At 46.1% G+C, this 18,045-nt stretch overlaps 1 protein-coding gene across 1 annotated transcript; it reads left to right on the forward strand.

Moving 5' to 3' along the window:
- The first annotated feature begins 4,745 nt into the window (after window positions 1-4,745).
- Window positions 4,746-16,348, forward strand: LOC104538068 (aquaporin-3-like). Its single transcript, XM_010181127.1, has 6 exons — window positions 4,746-4,928; window positions 13,446-13,572; window positions 13,743-13,880; window positions 14,268-14,386; window positions 15,122-15,339; window positions 16,047-16,348. Exons 1-6 carry the CDS (start codon window positions 4,821-4,823, stop codon window positions 16,213-16,215), a joined length of 879 nt encoding a protein of 292 aa, XP_010179429.1. The 5' UTR covers window positions 4,746-4,820; the 3' UTR covers window positions 16,216-16,348.
- The last annotated feature ends 1,697 nt before the right edge of the window (window positions 16,349-18,045 follow it).

Raw genomic sequence — 18,045 nt, forward strand, 5'->3', positions numbered from 1 at the left:
CTCCTGACTCACACTTCGGGTCAGTGAAGTTTCACTCCTTTTCTTTGTCTTCTGCCTTCAGGGTCTCTGAACTCTCCTGTGGTGGTGCTCAGCAGCAGCAGTGTCTCCAAGCTAGGACTGGCTCTGCAGCTCTCAGAAGAACGACTGTCTGCACAGAGTAGTTTATGGGAGAAGCTTCTGCCAAAACCCTATTTCGGGACGGTTGTTTGTAATAGCTTTCCTTTCAGATGTGTTATTAAAAAGCTTTCTTCTGGAGCAATTGGTGCTTTTCCAGTGTGCAGTAGTTATTCTGGTATGCAGCTGCTTATACTGGAAAATGGCTTCTCTACAGGAATGGCATGTGATGAATGATGTTTATTCCTGTAAACTGGGACCAGTTTTGGGATGTGGAGGAAATCACCCATGACAAGGAAGTTCCAGGGAACATGCTGCAGGCCTATGTTTCAGTATAACTCTGGGGGATCCATCCCTATGGGACACTTCTGAATAAGAAGTATAGACTTAGCTCAAGGTCACTTTTTGCTTCACTTGATCCTAAGCAGTGGACTTCATGAAGAGCTGTTTTCATGGATTTTAAATATTATTCCCATTACCATATTGTAATTCAAAGTCCAAAGCCAGTTCACCAACTTTCTGATCTCTCTCAGATGTCCGAGGAACCTAAACTAGGATTGCAGTTTCACCCTAAATTTCTCCAAATACAAATGCTGTCAACAACCCTCAGCTGTGTGGAACACCACTGTTCCCCAGAGAAATTTCTTGGTTTTTCTAACTCAAGGTGGAGGGCTAAGCAGACCCAGACATGAAATGAACACCTGGCTCTGTGGATATGGAGATACAAGGCAGGATGTTGAAATCACTGCACTCAACCCTCCAGCTAGGATCATTTAGAAAGCTTATAAACTTCCTACCCACTCACTTCCTACCTTGCCTTGCTAGGCAAGCTATAATTTTTATTTTTAATGAAATCTTCTGCACATTTCACCATATTGCCCTGTCAAGTAGATCATGGGAAGGAGATGGTCAGAGGTATCTTCCAAAGGGAGATTACACAAGGACAAATCCTGTCATGCTTTGACCCGGTGACTTCCCTTGGCATAACGGCTTTTGCACCAGGTGGCCCAGCCATCCGTGCAATGACTCACTACAGATTTGTGTGATTCACGCTTTTCTCCGTATTGGATTGCACCATGCATCCTGGGATGGGTGAATCAATTTGGCTTGGACAAGATGTGGAATCCATAGGTTGAGGTTTAGCCATTCGGCTGCTTAAGGAAAAGTCTGGTTACTTTGTTAAACTTGGTTTTTAATTGGAAAAATTATGTTGCTGGAGGCTGATTCAGCAATCCGCGGAAGTCAAGAAGCTCATGAGCCCGAGTTTATTTTCTATCACTGGAGCCGGTAGGAAAATAGCTAAAGGGGGACAGCCAAGGATCGGTTCTTCCTTTAAAATTTCACCTGTGTCCTTCCCCTTGAGCGGAGCAGGGAGGGAGAGAGCCAAGAGACAATGCAAACAGCGAACTTGGAACCTGAGTGTTGATTTTGGATCCTGTCTAGAAATAACAGCTCAAGCACAGTGAGTTTCTTGTGGCACGTTGCATGGTTCTGCGGGAGAGAAAGGAAAGGAGTAAGAAAGTGACAAACCCTACAGACAAGTGCTCTGTTGGACCAGGATCAGAGGGTGTGGGCTTAAATCTTGGCTTAACCCTAGCTACTGCCATATTTGTGGGGCCAAGAAGATACTGGAAGAACAGACTGAGATTTATGGAATGAAAACAACAGAAAAATGTCATAACTGATTTCCCTGATGAGCTGAGCTCCCCTTTTCTCTTTAACCATTCCTCTGGGGAACCAGAAATTCCCATTACTTAAGGTGTTACATTGCCCTCCCAGTGCCTTGATTTTTTGACACTGTACAGATTGATAGGTCTAGTTCACTCTAGACACTTTGACGTTGGATATTTGAATGGTAGCCTGTGATTTACTACAGAATTCCTTTGCTTGTGCTTCAGTAGCTTTGGCACTGCAACCAGGAGGTGGTCAGGCATGAGTTTTTATGACAGACGTTTGGAAATTTCCTTTCTTTGAGCCTTTGTGCTGTGAAAAAACACCTTTGAATGTCCATGCAGGGCAATGCTAAATGCATGGACATCTTGCTGTTTCCACCCAACACTAGGAAAGCTCAACAGATCTGCTGGCCTACCTTGTTAGTCTTACTGCTGCAGCCTTCCTTGTTTACCCCTTCTGACCTGTGGCATTCTGACCACCAGGATGGGTACCACCACCCTGTGCACCAGCTACTGGGGGAGATGAGTTTGTTTGGAAAACATTTGCTGTGGATGCATGTGTTCAAGTATTTTGTGCTTAGAGCACGTGTCCCTGGAATCCAGCTGATTGGTGTGGCAGGGCAATTCCTGCCTTGGCACAGAGAACCTCCAGAACTGGGCCTTTCAGCCCTTACTCACACTTTGATTAGTTATTGCCTCTGAAAAGGTCTTCTACTTCCAGAGTTGCATCACTGCTTCTTCCCTGAGCTCGTTCCTAGATAATAACATGGCTGGCTCTTGGGAAAGCAATTGCATAAGTCTCTATTGCTCATTTTCAGTCATTGGGTCTTGGGCTGCTGTGATTCACCCTCACAATGCTTCGGGAAGGGAATCCGATGTTACTCTCTCCAATTTACTGATAGAGAAGCTGAGGTGTGGAAAGGTGAAGGATTTGCTCAGGGTCAGGTCATGAGTCAGCTGCAGAGCTGGTGTTGGAGTGTCCACCCCGCCCCAGCTCCTCAGGCCTGTGTCTGTCTAGACTTTTCCAAGGACCAGCTTTGATGCTGGTGTTACCACCACCTTCTATCATCAAACCAGGAGCCTGGACCTCTCCCCTCCCTTCACCAGCCATGAGGAAATGTCTGTATCCTCAATTCTTACTTGTAGCCAGAGGGACTCAGATGCTGCAGACAGGAGACATGTACCTTGCCTACATGGAGAACATTACACACCTACCCATGCCTCTTGCTCCTCAGGTCTCTCTCTCTGGTCTCATGTCCCAGTCCCCACCACCAGGGAAGGAATAGGATCCAGGACCCAGTCTAAATAAATCTCAATAAACCTACACCACAGAACACAGCATCTACACACTGGTGGTTCAACAAATGGCAAAACAGCCCACAGGCCTTAGCTTAGGAGCTGCTGAAAGGTAAAACAAAAAACCAACACAGCTTCATTTCTGACTTTGATATAGAGTCAGGATGAAAAGGACAGAGTATAAAGGAGAAGGGAGTGTGGGAAGAAGCAAGGCGCTATGGTGATGCACAGCAAGAGAGTGAGGGGAGAGAGAGGGAGATAAGGTAAAAAATGGGTGTACTGAGTGCTGATTTGCAAACCCCCAGCCACAGTGAGCATGCATGAGGCTGATGGAGCACTCGCTGTAGTTCAGAGGACCCTACTGATGCTGGTGATACGAGACAGGGCCTGAGTGCAAAGTAATGAGGAAAGCTTCCTGTCCCTGTAATCATCTTTGGACCTAAGTGTTTCCCTGGATTTGATTCCTCACACATTATTGCTTTCTTAACCACATTCCTGACTGCTCCGCGGGCTGGCTGCAGTTTCTGTACGAAATAAAGGCCCATTCATCACAGCACTAAAAGACTTTGCTTTTTCAAGAGGAAAGTTGATGGTTAAATAAGGGGAAGAGGAAAAGCCGGACATCTGTGGCTTTGCAGAGCAGGCAGAGCAACAAATCCAGGAAAGGAGTCCCCTTAAGTCCTGCAAATTCAGCCCTGCTGCTCTGTGTCAAGCCCTGGTGAGTCAAGGAGTCCAGGGAATTTTTACTACCCGCTTAACAGAAACCAGATGCCACTAGAGGCACCCGTACTGTTAGCAGCCCTCACCCCAGATGGTATGGACTGGGACAGCTTTCATTCAAATCATCCCACATTGCTGTCCCAGGGAGATACAGGACCTTGCTGAGGATGAAAAGACAGCAACAGTTGGCTCCTGCAAGGCTCACTGAGTCTGTGGGTTCCTTGTCAAGGTCCTGTGATAGGGATTGGCTCTGTACTAGGAATCTCTCATGGCTTTTCTTCTCAGCTTTCAAGGGGACTGGGCTGAAAGTACTTTCCCAAGCCCTGTGAGGGAGAGAGAAATTGTGATGACACATGAGTTTGGGCCTTGATGCAGATTTTCGACTGAGGGCTGTGAGCTGGAGAGAGGTCTGGTAATGCTTGATGATACCAGCTCCAGTAGTTGCTGGAGTCAGGAGGTACCTTGGGCTCAATCCACAGCACCAAGGTGGGGGATCAGTCCCTTCTGTCCCCCGATTTTTCTGCAAAAACACCTGCAGCCTCTGAATCAGCACAGGAGTACTCATCACTTGGCCATCCTACGGGAATTTGGGAGGGAAAGCAAGCTGAAAGCAGGGTATTGTGGTTGCACAAATGGGTTAGAAGACTGTTCAGTCTGTGAAGCTGAGAGGGGACAGATGACTTAGGTGGTAAGTGATGAAAACGGCAGGGGTTTGAGCAGGACATCTTTGCCACATTCAAATCTTTCTTCTGAAACTCCTGAATCCTTTGGTTACATATGCAGGCCATAAAGAAAATGAAGAAAACCACCCACTCTGTCTCATGCTGAAAAGGAGGGGAGGGAAAAAAAAAAGTTGGTTTTGAAGAGCGGGTGAAAGGGGTGTGGTTACCGGGAGGTGTGTCAGGCATCGTGAACTTATTTATAAGCAAAGGCAGCTCTGCTGGGGAAGAAACCTTCCTGAGGTTTTGTCAGCTGCTGCTTTTTCCCTGACACAGCTTGAAGAGAACCTCAACCACCATGGGCAGGCAAAAGGACGTTCTTGCTACTATTGAGGAGCACCTGAGGATCAGGAACAAACTGGTCCGGCAAGCACTGGCTGAGTGCCTGGGGACTCTGATCCTGGTGGTGAGTCCATGATGTGGTGTCAGGATGCTCTCTAGCTCCTGGGTGCAGGGAATATTGTTGTGGTGAAGGGTCTGAGCTGCTGCCAGAGTTTACATGGAGCATGAGCCCAGCTCCAGAGCAACCTGCCCTGTGGGGTCTAGTGAAATCCTTACAAACAGGAAAAAAATCTGGCAAATTGCCGTAGGGTGAGCTTTAGGGTTGCTGGTGAAGGGTGGGCTCTCCAGCTCTGTGGGCATTTGGGGGCTTTCATGTGTCTGTGAAGTGCAGGGAGCAAAAAAGCCTCTGTGCAAGCAGCAACTGTTCTGCTAGAGATCACGCAAAACTTCCTTTCTGTCTGTCCTGGAATATTTTCTTGGCACTGAAATGCTTCAAGTGTTATCAGCCGGGGAAGTGAAAGCTTTGTTTTCCTCATGAATCCTATGGAGAAGAAGTAGCCAGAATTTAAACTGTTGCAGTCCTTTTTTTTTGCTGTTGACTGTAGGTTCTCCAGGGTCTTATCAGCGGGGCTGCACGACACTGGGGCAGCCCATGCCAGCAGCTGATTGGGAGCCTGTGCTCGCCCTGTGTGACAGTGCAGAGCTGTCACTCAATGCATTTTTAAGTGGTGAACTGCAAAAAACCTCGTCTGCCTGTTTTGGTGCTCGGTTTCTAAAAGGATAGGACATAAGGGATAAAGTGGGGTAGATATCTGAGATAAGATATATCTGAGATAGATATCAGAGACTTAGTTTGCAGGTGTTTTGAGCAGCCCTGGCTTGCTTTGAAGTCAAAGGCAGATGTGAACAGCTCGGAGAGTTTCGTGTGGGGAGTGGGGAGCAAATAACCAGTGTAGCAAAACTGCAACAGGGATATCTGGCTTTGGGCATCTGCATCTGAGAATGCAAGATTGCCCAGTGGGCCACAAGTTTGGTGTGTTGATGTTGCGGCAGAAATGAGTTGGTGTTCACACAGTGAATATCCACAGGTGAAAATTCCTCTGAAACAATGTGAAGCCAGAGCAATCCTATAGGTTTCAGTGGGGCGACTGTGGGTTTACACCTCTCTGTAGCTGGTGGCAGGACTGTTTGGGAAGAAATCTAATAGTTTGAAGAGCTGAAAGTGGAGGAAGGCTTGATGAAGCTGCATGTGCTCCTGGGTTCAATGCAAAAGGACCATCACACTACCTTATGCTTTAGTAAGATTATTTTTTGTTGAGGAAGAGAAGGCTACTGGGCCTTGTGTGGGAGGATAGGGGACTCTGCTAAGTCCCTGTAAAATGCTGCCACTCTTAAAAGAAAGCAGCTTCACACAGTGCAAAGGCTCTATCGTCAGAGTGCCCCAGCTTTGGTGATTTGCACACAGGTCCTGTTGATTTTTCAGGGAAGGGTTATTTGGGATTAAGGTGGGTAGAAGCTGATAGGAAAGTGATTAACAGGTAGAAAGGTGCTGTCTATGAATCACTGATCTTGCTGCTGTTAGTCTCAGAACTGAAGCAAGGTAAAGCTTGTAAGGAGGAATAATAAGGGTGGTAATGGGCACCCATCAGCCAGGGTGGTTGATGCAAAAGTAGCCAACACATGCCTCAACCCTCAGGATTACTGCACCTACTGTGTTTTAAAGTGTGTGTGTCTAAGTGTACAAGCAAATCTCTCACCTTGTCCAGGAATTCCTGAGCTAGTGTCTGGGAGCAAAATAATACTGGTTTTAGCGACAGGCTCGACTCCACCTCATGGTTCTTGTAGAAGTGACCTGGGATCTCCTACAGCAGCTCTGCAGTGCATGGAGGGCTGCGGGTGCTCTGCTTCCATGTGAGAGAAGATGGGGTGGGCTGGTGGGGGAAAGAGGGAAAGTCCCGGACACAGTGAATGCTCTTGGGTTATCAGCAGGCAAAAACAGGGTATAGAGAGAGGAGAACAGCTTCCAGGGCACTAGGCTTGTAACATGGCTCTGCTGGGCATCAGTCCTTTTCTGCCATGGAGCTCTCACAGTCTATTCTTCTGTTAATAAAGTGATGCTTACGGATTTTATTTTACTAAAAAAATTACTTTTTTGCTCTTTACCACCCAGATTCCTCTGCATCTTTTTATTATATCATCTGCCTGAAACAGAAAGGGACTAGAAGTTGCCTTTCTTTCCCTTTCAGATGGCCTGTGTAGTAACTTGAATTGGATAATCCCAGGAGAGAGATCCTCATTCTGACAGGAACAAAACTGGCCGTTTGTGCCTTGCAGAAGTCCCTGCTGCCCACCCTGCCAGCAGGCTGGGCCAGGTGTGAATGCATTTAGCTGCAGTAAATAGCTGTCGTGGGCTTCAGACAATAAAGTATCCGAGCAAAGACCTGAGATTCATTAAATTTTCTTTGTGGGAGATAGAGTTTACTGAACACAAATATGTCTAGAACAGGACAGTACTAGGGATGGATTTAAGGTTTGATATCATTCACATTGAAATCAATTTCCTGTGCCGAAAGGAGTGTGACTGTTTAAAGTTTGCAGCTTGCGTTGAATTTCACTGTGTAATGTAAAACTTGTCCCACCGTGGATATTGGCACAGTTTCAGCTTCTTTCCTGCTCCCTTTCACTTGCATAATGACTGTGCCTCTCAAACTCTTCTCAAGCAAACCTGTTTCAGACCCTTGCAAAGTCTCTTTGCTTGTAAGAATTAATCTAGTGCTTGATTTTGTTTTTCTTATTTTTAAGGAGGTTGTAAAAGTAGCAGAACATTAAAAGAAAGTAGTGCCTCTTTTTTTTTTTTTTAAGATAAGATAAGAAAAATTATCCAGCTAAGGCAACTAAGCCCTGAAAAGCGCAAAGGCGAGGTGATCTCTACTTGCGAGCTGCATTTGCTGTGAACAGCACCTTGCACAATGTGGTTTTAGTCTGTGGATAGTGTCCTTACTGTTACAAGAACAGTAATACTGATTCTACCTTTCCTCTGATAACTAAAATTGCCTTTTACTTTTCCTTCAAAATGCACTTTCTAAGTGGTGTTTTAGGTTTGAACTTTATACCTATGTTGGAGGCACCACTTGCTGGCAATAGTTAAGCAGGGCAAATGCTGAAGGCATTTTCCAAGTCGCTTGCTGTTTGTGTTATTACTGTAGCAACTCACTGAAGCCAGGTTTCCAGTGCGTCCGTACCTCCCTTAAAGGCTTGATCTGTTTGCCTTGCTCTGCTGGCTGTAAATACCAAAGCTGGCCCTGTTTGGTTTTCACATTTGCAGGAGAAGTATCTTGCTGTTTATAATTGATTTCCAAGTCGTACTAACTGTGATTCATTGTTGTACAGGCACAAAGAAAGAACAAAATAATTCCTAATTGCTTTTCAATCAGGACTGTCTTGACTTGGTGGCCAGGGGAGAGGTTTTTGGGGGGTGAGAGTGCTGCAGACCACAGAAACCAAAGTAGTAAAGTGGTTGGGATGATGAAGGTGAAGGGAGCCTCATTCAATTGATGGCAGTGCAGAGCTTAAAGTCCCTGCTCATCCTGCAGCCATTCTGGCTGGCACAGCAGTTCCCACAGTCGCTGTTTGATTTGTGCCGATTTTCTTGAACCCAGCTTGTTGCATCTGGAGAATGTGATTTAAAAAAAAATATATATTTTAAATTTTCTTTTCTTTGTTACTTCTTTGTTAGGCTTTAAAATGCTGTAAGCATGCCGAATACTGCTGATTTTTTTCTGCAAAAGGTCTGTGCTGCTGTTCTCCTCCACCTCTTCCACCAGAAGAGGTCAAAGCTCTTCATCAGCTCTCCAAAACTGCCCCTCCTTGCTGTCCCAGTGCAGGAGCAGGGAGGTTTCTCCCTTCTACAAACAGGACAGTTCAGGCACCAAGACTTGCTCTCATCAAAGCATATGATGTATGTGCGGCACAACATTCCTTAGCCCCTCTTATCTCCTGCGTCCTGCAGCCCTGCTTGGCTCTGGGACAGCGTGCGGTTCAGAGAGAGCCGTAACACAACAGACCATCTGCTGCTGCCCTTCCTCACAGGACTGCTTCTGCCCAGGCTGGCTCCAGCTGTGCTGGGCAAGAAGCTGGGCTGTGGCATCTAATGTTTCTCCCTGCTTTGCAAAGTGTAAACGATGACCAGTCTGGCTGTTCGAGAGATGCTTAGAGAAAACGCAAAAATGATGGTGTTCCTTGCGCTACCTTCATGGCTAGTGGAGGTTGAACTCTGTGTGCTGCTTGAGCAGAAACAGCAGTGGGGATGGCTCTGTCTTCAGATTTACCCAGCGAGGTCCTGCTCCTGGGGGAGGGCAGACTTACAGTGCCTTTAAACCCTTCTTGAGCTGCAAAGAAGTTGTTCTGAACTAGCTCTAAAGTGATAGTGCTCTGTTCTCTCCCTCCCACCCTTCTACCTTGGAGGGACGGCAGGATAGTCCTCAGAGTCACTCTGATACAAAGAGAAGTGTCCCTCCATGGGTCTAATGCTTGAAATGTCCCATTAATATCTCAGGGTCTCTTTCTGCAGAGCAGACCCATGCTTTGACTGCTCTTCTGGCATCTTCCCCACTGACCAGAGAGTAGTGAGGGCTGAGCAGCCTTTCCCATCCACAGGGCTGATTACGGTAGTTTTATAGCAGGCTCCTTGCCTAATCCCTGGTTTATTTGCTGGCTGAAGAGGAAAGTTGTAATTCAGGTAATAACACACCTCCTGGGCTATGCCAGCAAAACTTTCCCATCTTGATTTAGAGATGAGTCTGTCTGAAGTCCAAAAGCAAATGTAGCCAGGCCTTTTGAGTTGCACCTGAAGGTGTGAAAAAGCACCGACGAAGAAGAGAGAAGGCAAGCAAGGGAAGAAACCTGTCTGTTGTGCAGGGGAGTGCTGAGCACTGCATTCCTCCTGAGCTCACGTACAGAGCTGCTTTTCACAAATTCTGGCTATGAACTGAGGTGGCCTCACTTCTTCATTAACTTCTTCAACTTTTCTCTTGTCCTCCAAGGTCCTTTCCTACCAGTCTTTTCTGGCTCAGGGGCTTTCTTGTGCCTAGCCATTGAGAAGGGGAGTTTTTACCTTGGGTGACAAAACCAAGGCTTTGGAGTTTGTCAGCCCCTCCACCCTTGAACCATTTCAACTTACAGATCCTGCAGAACATGGATTTTGCTATTTTTCACAGTGCAAGGAGTTGGATCAGCTCATGAGGAGTGAGAAGCCTCCCTGATGGCAGGGAAAGCCATTAGATCTGCTAGAGTCAGTAAGATGAAATTAGGGAGCAGGCTTCCATTAACCTGGTTAATGGATGCATTAACCGCAATTCTTAGGAAAGTAGCTTTCATACATCAGAGTAATGCTTTGTTGCAGAGGTTTTATTAGCACTTTAAAACTGCTTTTGAACTTGGCTAGTGAATCATGGGGGTATAACAGTTGACTGCTGCACCCACTGCCATGGGAGGTGTTAACTGGCCTTTCTGTTGGCTAGGGTGTCCTTCCAGTGATATATATATATATTTTTTTTTTAACATGTTGTAGGCAAGTTATTAAAAGCAAGAGAATGAGGGGTCACCCTCATGAGTGGGTGTGTACAACTGTCTCCTGACCATAGTGGTATAATATTGCCTAAGAACTTTTAAATCCATTACATGGACTTAAAAGCCACTGGAATAAAAGCTGAATTTCTTTTATTTGACCTTCCTTGCCTTTCATCTCAAGCTAGCTGCTGCTAAACCCTTCTCTGCAGGCACTGTAAAAGGAACACGTGAAAAAAAAATGGATGTTGAGGATCTCCTGTCTCATATGGACTGGGACAAGCAATTGGAAGGGAAAACAGCAAATAGCAGTAGTAGAAATGGTGATTAAAAACTGTAATTGCCACTACCACAACAAAACAGCTTAATGCCAAGCCACTTGTCACAAAAGCATGAGTGAGCATGATTTGAACTGGTTTGTAAAAGTCAAATGTCATGGATGGATGTCATGCATGAGAATATATATTCATGCTTGGTGGTCTCCACTGGTGCAGGATGGAATGGCACACATGCATATCAAAGTTCAAACCTGTCCCTAAATATCACCTTACCCTTTTTATCTGCTGAGAGTCAAGTTTTCTACTGTTACGCTGAGTTAAGCCAAAGAGTGCTCAGGGCTCATCTGATAAATAATTGTAATGCTCCTGTGGAGTGGCCCCAGGGTGTTTTTGCATGGCCCATAGATTCCCTTCAGAGAAAAATTTGAAGAGCTATTGCCAAGTGCAGGATGGGGGAGAGGAGGATGGGGAATAACCTCTTAGAAATGGCAGAACCAGCATGCCTCCAGGTTAAGGGAAGACCTTTGTGGGTGAACAGGGAGGTGGAGGGGGAAAAGCTTTACTCTGTGGTTTCTGCAACCAAAAGGTATGTGTCTAATGAGTCAACCACTACCCACTTGCAGAACTGCCAGTTCTTTCAGAGTGGATAACACAAATACCTTCATCACTAAGAATAACCTGGGGTCAACCCTGCCAAACTCAGATGCCCACTGCGGCATTCCGTCCGTGGGCTCATCCCCTCCCTGGTCAAAGTGATGTGCTGCTTGGCCTTAGAGAGGCAAGCACTATGGCCAAGGACTCTCTCCATACCTCTGTCTAAAGCATGCAGTGGCTCATCCTGGGTAAAGGAAGGAACAGATGTGCCTCTGGTCATTAGCCAGTATTTATTTGCTCTGTTGGAGCTATGCTTCTCTCAGTGGTTTGGGCATAGCTGGGAATGACGGCTCTGTTTGCTGCACAATAAACAGGACTCATCTTTTCTACCTTTGCCTGGGCGTCTTCTCTGCCATAGTTTCCCAGCTGGGCAGCTCAGGATTAGGATATTGAATTTTAGGATTAGGATTCTGTTCTGACTGCACCCAGCAGAGAGCAGTGCTGGCTGTCCCTCTCCTTAAATAACGAGTTCTGCAGGTTCCTTTGTTCTTTCTAAACAAAGTCCTGTACTGGGGACCTGGCTCCTTGTCAAAGGCACCTGCATACAGAGTGTCCACTTCCTGAGCCAGCCTGCAGCTTACCTGGCTGCTCCTTTCCCAGCAGGCTGAGTGTGGTGTTTGCTTTCTTAGTAATTAATCAGTTGTCAAGGGGATGGGAGGTGATGAGCTAGGTGTGTTTTGGCTTTACCCCTGATCTGTTTTGTGTGTTGCTCAATGGGCAAGTCCAGTATTGGCAGAAGAGGTGAAGACAGTTACCCCTGCTGCCTTGGTGCCTATTTGGTGGCTTATCCCCTAGTGGCAGATACTGTCTCTGTGGTGGTTGAGTAATTCTGAGATAATGGAGTTCACAGAAGCAGAAAGTCTTGATGAGTATGTAGATATAGGCAGGTGGTCAGAAGAAATAAGGCAAGCCTTGATCCCTAGATTTGAGGATTGCAGGAGGAAGCTGTACTTCCTGTCCTAGTTTAAGGATGCTCTCGGTACCTGCTGATGTGATAATCCCTGGTATAGGCCAAGAATCAGTTCAGGTAAAGTCAGTGGAAGACACAAGCATACACATAATCAGGATTAGGGCTCCTTAAATTACAAGGTGAGTAGTGGAAAGACTTGACCAGGCAGAAGGCCTCCAACAGGATGAGTGATGAACTGAACTGCCAGGAGAAACTGGTTTGGGTTGTCAAGGGTAAGCGTAGGAAAAACAGCTTTCGGCTGTGCCCAGGAAGAGAAGGATTACCCATTTGGAGCAAACATCTTTGAGCAAAAGCACATGCTTCCTCTGGCTACTAGGAAACACCCCCTATCACCCAGCAGGAAAAACGTGTGTTCCCCAAAGTTCCCAATGCACCCCTGATCTTGGACAGAAGGTCAAGCCTCTGGCTGTGCTGGTGACAGGCTCTCTGTGGCATACAGACTTTTCTTGAAGGTGTCTGTGCCATGTTGGTGCTGCAGACACAGGTCAGCTGTCTTGCCCTGATCCTTTCTTACATGGTTTTGCCACAGAAAGAGTATGGGTGGTTTGGGATGGTGCGGGCCAGAGTGCCCATGGCAGAGTGTGTTCCTTGGGTCTGGGACAACTGCAGGTACCTCAGCTCAAGGAGACACCCCAGTCCCTCACTGTCAGCCAGTGTCACCCGAAAGAGGACTCTGTGAATGTCAGACTGAATATGGCCTTCTTCAGCCATGTCTGTATTTCTAGGCATTAGTAAAATTGCCCCTTGCCATACTATGTGCTGCTGTGTCAAAAATTATTAGCCTTTTTTTAACAATAAGGCACCCATCTGAATAGTTGCACTGTAAATATCTAGGTCCAGGATGCTATCTGGCTGGTTCTTCTTACCTACCACCTTAAAATTAGATGGCTGGACAAAGACCTCCAACCTCTTGTGGTCTGATCTTGCTTTTGAGTTTGGTCCTGGTTTTGGTTCCCTCTGCCAGGAGATAGGCTTGTCCTGTGTCCTTTCTCATTCCCTGCTGTCCCTAGAGATAACACCTAGACACTTTGACCGAAGGTTGGAGCTTTGAAGCCTTTGAGTCATGGATGGGGTGTGATGGTGCATGCAGGTGTAAGTGGAGCAGTTGTGGGCATTGGTCAGCAGCTGGTCCTGATGTGAAGCAAAGAGTAATTTCAACTTCTTCTCTTCCTAGCTGTTTGGCTGTGGCTCTGTTGCACAGATCGTGCTCAGCAGAGGGTCTCATGGAGGTTTCCTGACTGTCAATCTGGCCTTCGGCTTTGCTGTGACTCTTGGCATTTTGATTGCAGGACAGGTATCAGGTACGTTGTGGCTACATGTGGGCTTGATTTCACTTGTGATGATTGCTGTTCAGACCTAGATGGCTGTACTTTTCCTATGTGGCACTGGTGTGGAAACCAGTGTCCCTTGGCTCATGTCTGGGACCCAAATTCTGCCCATAAAAGTGCTCTGACCACCAATATCTCTGCAGGTGGGCACCTGAACCCAGCTGTCACTTTTGCCATGTGCTTCTTGGCCCGGGAGCCCTGGATCAAGCTACCGATTTATGCCCTAGCACAAACCCTGGGGGCTTTCCTTGGAGCTGGCATAGTCTTTGGGCTGTACTATGGTAAGTGCAGAAACTCTGCGTGTTGAGGTGAGACTACTGCTCTTTTGGACACACTGCAGAGGGTGTGGTTTCCAGATCGGAGAGAAGCTTTTTCTTGCAGAGCAGAGATCTGAGAAACGTCCTTACTGTGCTTCTGGGAGGGCTTTTCTGTAAAATGCTGTGGTGGGTCACACCCTAAGTTTTCCAAATGAGTGTCTGCTCTACAGAAAATGGTTTTGCAACACATAGCAATGGGATGCTCAGGGAATTCTATCTCAATATTCCTGGCTCTGTGGAGCCTACATTTTAGTCATCTTCCAAGCAGGGTCCTCCCTCAGATGCATGTTGGAAAATGGCTGATGTCTCTACCTTTCTTTTTTCTTATTTATTTTTTCGTCCTACATCTAGATGCCATCTGGGCTTTTGGCAATAACCAGCTGTTTGTAACAGGACAGAATGGCACTGCTGGTATCTTTGCCACCTACCCGTCTCAGCATCTGAACGTTGTGAATGGATTCTTTGACCAGGTAAGAGGGTGCGGGGAGGATGAAGGTGCCTTTGAAGAGGAAACTTCTGTGGTGGTTCAGGGCCTTTACTTTAGTTAGAGAAGGAATTGCAGTTTAAGGAGAAGATACCCAGAAAGGTTTTTATTGCTGACACAGATAGCTCACTAGCTCATAAGAAGAACAGAGACACAAAGGACCCTTACAGCAAGAAGGCTTCTGTTAAGGGGTTTAACTAGTGGTACAACACTGGCGAGGACACCAGCAAAAAGGGTACCACTTGCTCTCAGACCCTGAAGAGCCGTAGGGTGAGGAAGGATGTCTCTTCCTCACACCCACTGCTACTGTGGCTGTTGCACAGCCCAGAGGTCAACTGGATGTGGGGTCATGGTTAGTGTTGGAGGTGACCATCTCCTTAAAGTTGCCACCAACCACAAAGGGACAGCAGCCACCGAGCTGTGGCAGGTTGGAAGGAGGTTCAGGAAGAAGTCTTTAGCTTTTCTGGCTGCTCAGACAGTTTTTCATAGCTCTTCTGTGGGTAAGGAAAAGGCATGAGTTGCCACAAGGAGCACGTTTCACGCTCCCATTCCCATGGGTGCTCAGTCTACTGTGATCTGCTAATGTCATGGGATGACTTAATGCACCTCTTCCAGCTTAGAAAATAAGTCCTTAATGCATGGGAATTTAGAGCAGCTAAATAACTTGGTTAAAAGATTAGTCTGGATTAAATTCTTCTTTTTCTTCCGCCTCCCTCCCCAGTTCATTGGCACTGCCTCCCTGATTGTTTGCGTCTTGGCTATTGTCGATCCCTACAACAACCCTGTCCCCACTGGGCTGGAGGCTTTCACTGTTGGCTTCGTTGTCCTTGTTATTGGAACCTCCATGGGCTTCAACTCTGGCTATGCTGTGAACCCTGCCAGGGACTTCGGGCCTCGTCTCTTCACAGCCATCGCTGGCTGGGGCACTGAGGTGTTCTGGTAAGCGCTTGCCAAGGAAAACCGTGTACATCAAGGGGTAAAAAAAATTATGAGTCCAAATAAGTGGTAACTCTGGCACTATAAAGAGTCTTAGCACCCATGAGGTATCTTTGGCTTGTAAAAATGTTTTTTAAAGACACTATTTGTCTGGGTCTACTCAGACTTCCTAAGAAATTGTAGAATCTGGGCAGTTTCCAGCAAATGACCTAACTTTGCTATCAAGGAGAAAATCTAAAAGGAGCCATAAGAAGTTTAGGTGCAACTTGAACATAAGCCTATCATTATTTTTTCAGAGGTAGAAGATGAAGGGTGTTTGTTTTGCTTGGCTTTTGTTGCTGCTGGAGATAATTAAGAGAGCCATGAGCGATACATCCTACATGCTACCAAGGGCTGGTTTCCTACAAGCAGTAGGAAGGAAGCGAAGGTGTCTCATTTGGGCACTGCAGCTGCTTCTCTCCTTTCTTGATGGAGACACAGTCTTGGGAGTCCTGAGAGCAGCTGTTATGAATTGTTTGACACCATAACTTGCATTAGGGGGCAATATCTGCCATTGGTAGTTGCTGTGGACATGCAGGTACTAATGTCTTTTGCAAGTCAATGGTGATGTTTGGAGATCACCAGATCTTGCACAGTTCCAGATCCGGACATGAATATCCCAATGCTTAGGCTGCAGTTCTTACCTTGTACACTTCCATTTTGTTTTCCAGGACTGGTAAGCAGTGGTGGTGGGTCCCAATTGTTGCTCCTTTCCTTGGAGCCATCGCTGGCGTGACCGTCTATCAGCTGATGATTGGGTGTCATGATGAGCCTTCTCCACCTGCCTCTGAGCAGGAGACAGTCAAGCTTGCCAACGTCAAGCACAAGGAAAGGGTCTGAGGAAGCTGCCACCCAGATCTGGCAGATATTCATTACTCAGGACTGCAGTTAACAAAAAGGGGGATGGAGTTAAGAAGAGCTTCAACAACAACAGGAGGAGGTTTTTTTCCTGTCTTGAGATATTCTAGCATTTTTATTTTTTGTATATGTATCCCTGATGCATTTGCTTTAGGCATTTTCCTGTGAGCCTTTCCCCAGATGTAGTATCATTTAATCTTTCACTAGTAGATAGGGGTTGAGGACTGTAGGAGTCAGGATAGAAGTGGGCATTGCTGTCAAACACCTCCAACATGGGCCAGGTTCAGGAATCTAGAGCTCCTTTGGGCTGTGTTGATGGTCTTGCCCATGAGCTTGGCAAACCGCTTCCTTCCAAACCTGTGTCCTCATCTGTAGAGTGGAGATCATGCAAAACTTGAATTATTTTGCTAGCATGGAATGGAAACTCCTACATCCCAGAAAAAAATTGCCTGTGATTCTACTATGGATCAAATCAATGCTTGGTGTTGCTTTAAAATCAATAACTTGGCAACAGAAATGTACTTATCTAGAGGATTTTTATTGGCCAAACTTTTTATATCTCCCACGAGTTCCTAGAACACTGCATCAATCACCTGATCCATAACATCAGAGCAGAGAGTGAGAATGCACTGGATATTCATTTAATAATAAGACAAAGTGTTTACAAACCACTGCACCCTGGTGTTGTAATCATAATTTTTAACATTGCCAACTCCTAGAAGAAAACACACAGGGAAACCTTGTTCCAGCCAGGGACTCACCTGGAAAGAAAGCTTGCCTCCCTGTAGCAGCCTTTCTAATGAACCAGCTTTGTATATAAACTGCAAGCAGCTAATAGCCAAGTTCCACTAGAAACATGGTGTTGCTAAATTTGTGTGTGTTCATGTAAATTTCACAATAGTGTTGTTTATTTTAAAAATCAATTTATATATAAATATACTCCTTCAAGCTGTTACTAAATACCAGGGTTGGGATGAGTTAATTTAGAGATGTGTAGCAACTGCCTAGTCACGGCAGCTTTGAGACGCTGTTGGATTTTCCTGGGGTGTCCTTAGATGACGGCATTGTGCTGCTGGAACATCTCATCTGCAGAATTACTGGTACTCATGGCTGAGGTCAGGCACCTCCTGTACCAGCAGTGCTAGCATCTCAGGGGATCTTTGGCTCTCCCAATGCCACGTTGTTACAGAGTATTTGAAACAAGCGGTGCCAGTTGTGAAAGGATGTGTAGGTCCCATGTCACTACATTAGAAAAACTCTTTCAAAGCCTGCTTCTTTAATGTGTGAATTTGTTGAAATATGTATTCCCCTTTTTTTTTATTTTCTAAAAAATAAAATGCTGATACCCGCACTGTAAAAACACTGAAGTTGGTTGTATTTTTAAGCAGCTGTCAGTAAACTTTGCCATGGAAAGGAAGTCATCTATAGCAATAGCTTCCTCAAGTCCTCTCCCTCTTCAGCCTGTAGGAGCAAACTGGAATTAACCCTTTCAGGCAATACTTTTACATTCCCCATTTGTGTTTTATTCCTTTCCCCTTTGGGCTCGGCTTTGGGGAAGGCTGGGGGAGATGGGGTGCCTGCACTGAGTACAAAGGCCAAGGTACAGGCTATTGGGGGGGGATGCCCTACTGTCGGGCATCTTATTCTTCAGGCAAAAGGAACAAGAGGTCAGCATTTGTTCCTTGCCCTTCATACCATTTAACTTTTCTTACTGCTTTTACAATTAATGCAGTTCTAATTACACAATCATACACACTGTCCAGCAGCACCCAACATATTTCACTTGTTACTTCTTTTTATTAACTGTGCCAT

Source organism: Mesitornis unicolor, unplaced genomic scaffold (genome assembly GCF_000695765.1).
Source record: "Mesitornis unicolor isolate BGI_N332 unplaced genomic scaffold, ASM69576v1 scaffold39703, whole genome shotgun sequence".
Classification (NCBI taxonomy): domain Eukaryota; kingdom Metazoa; phylum Chordata; class Aves; order Mesitornithiformes; family Mesitornithidae; genus Mesitornis; species Mesitornis unicolor.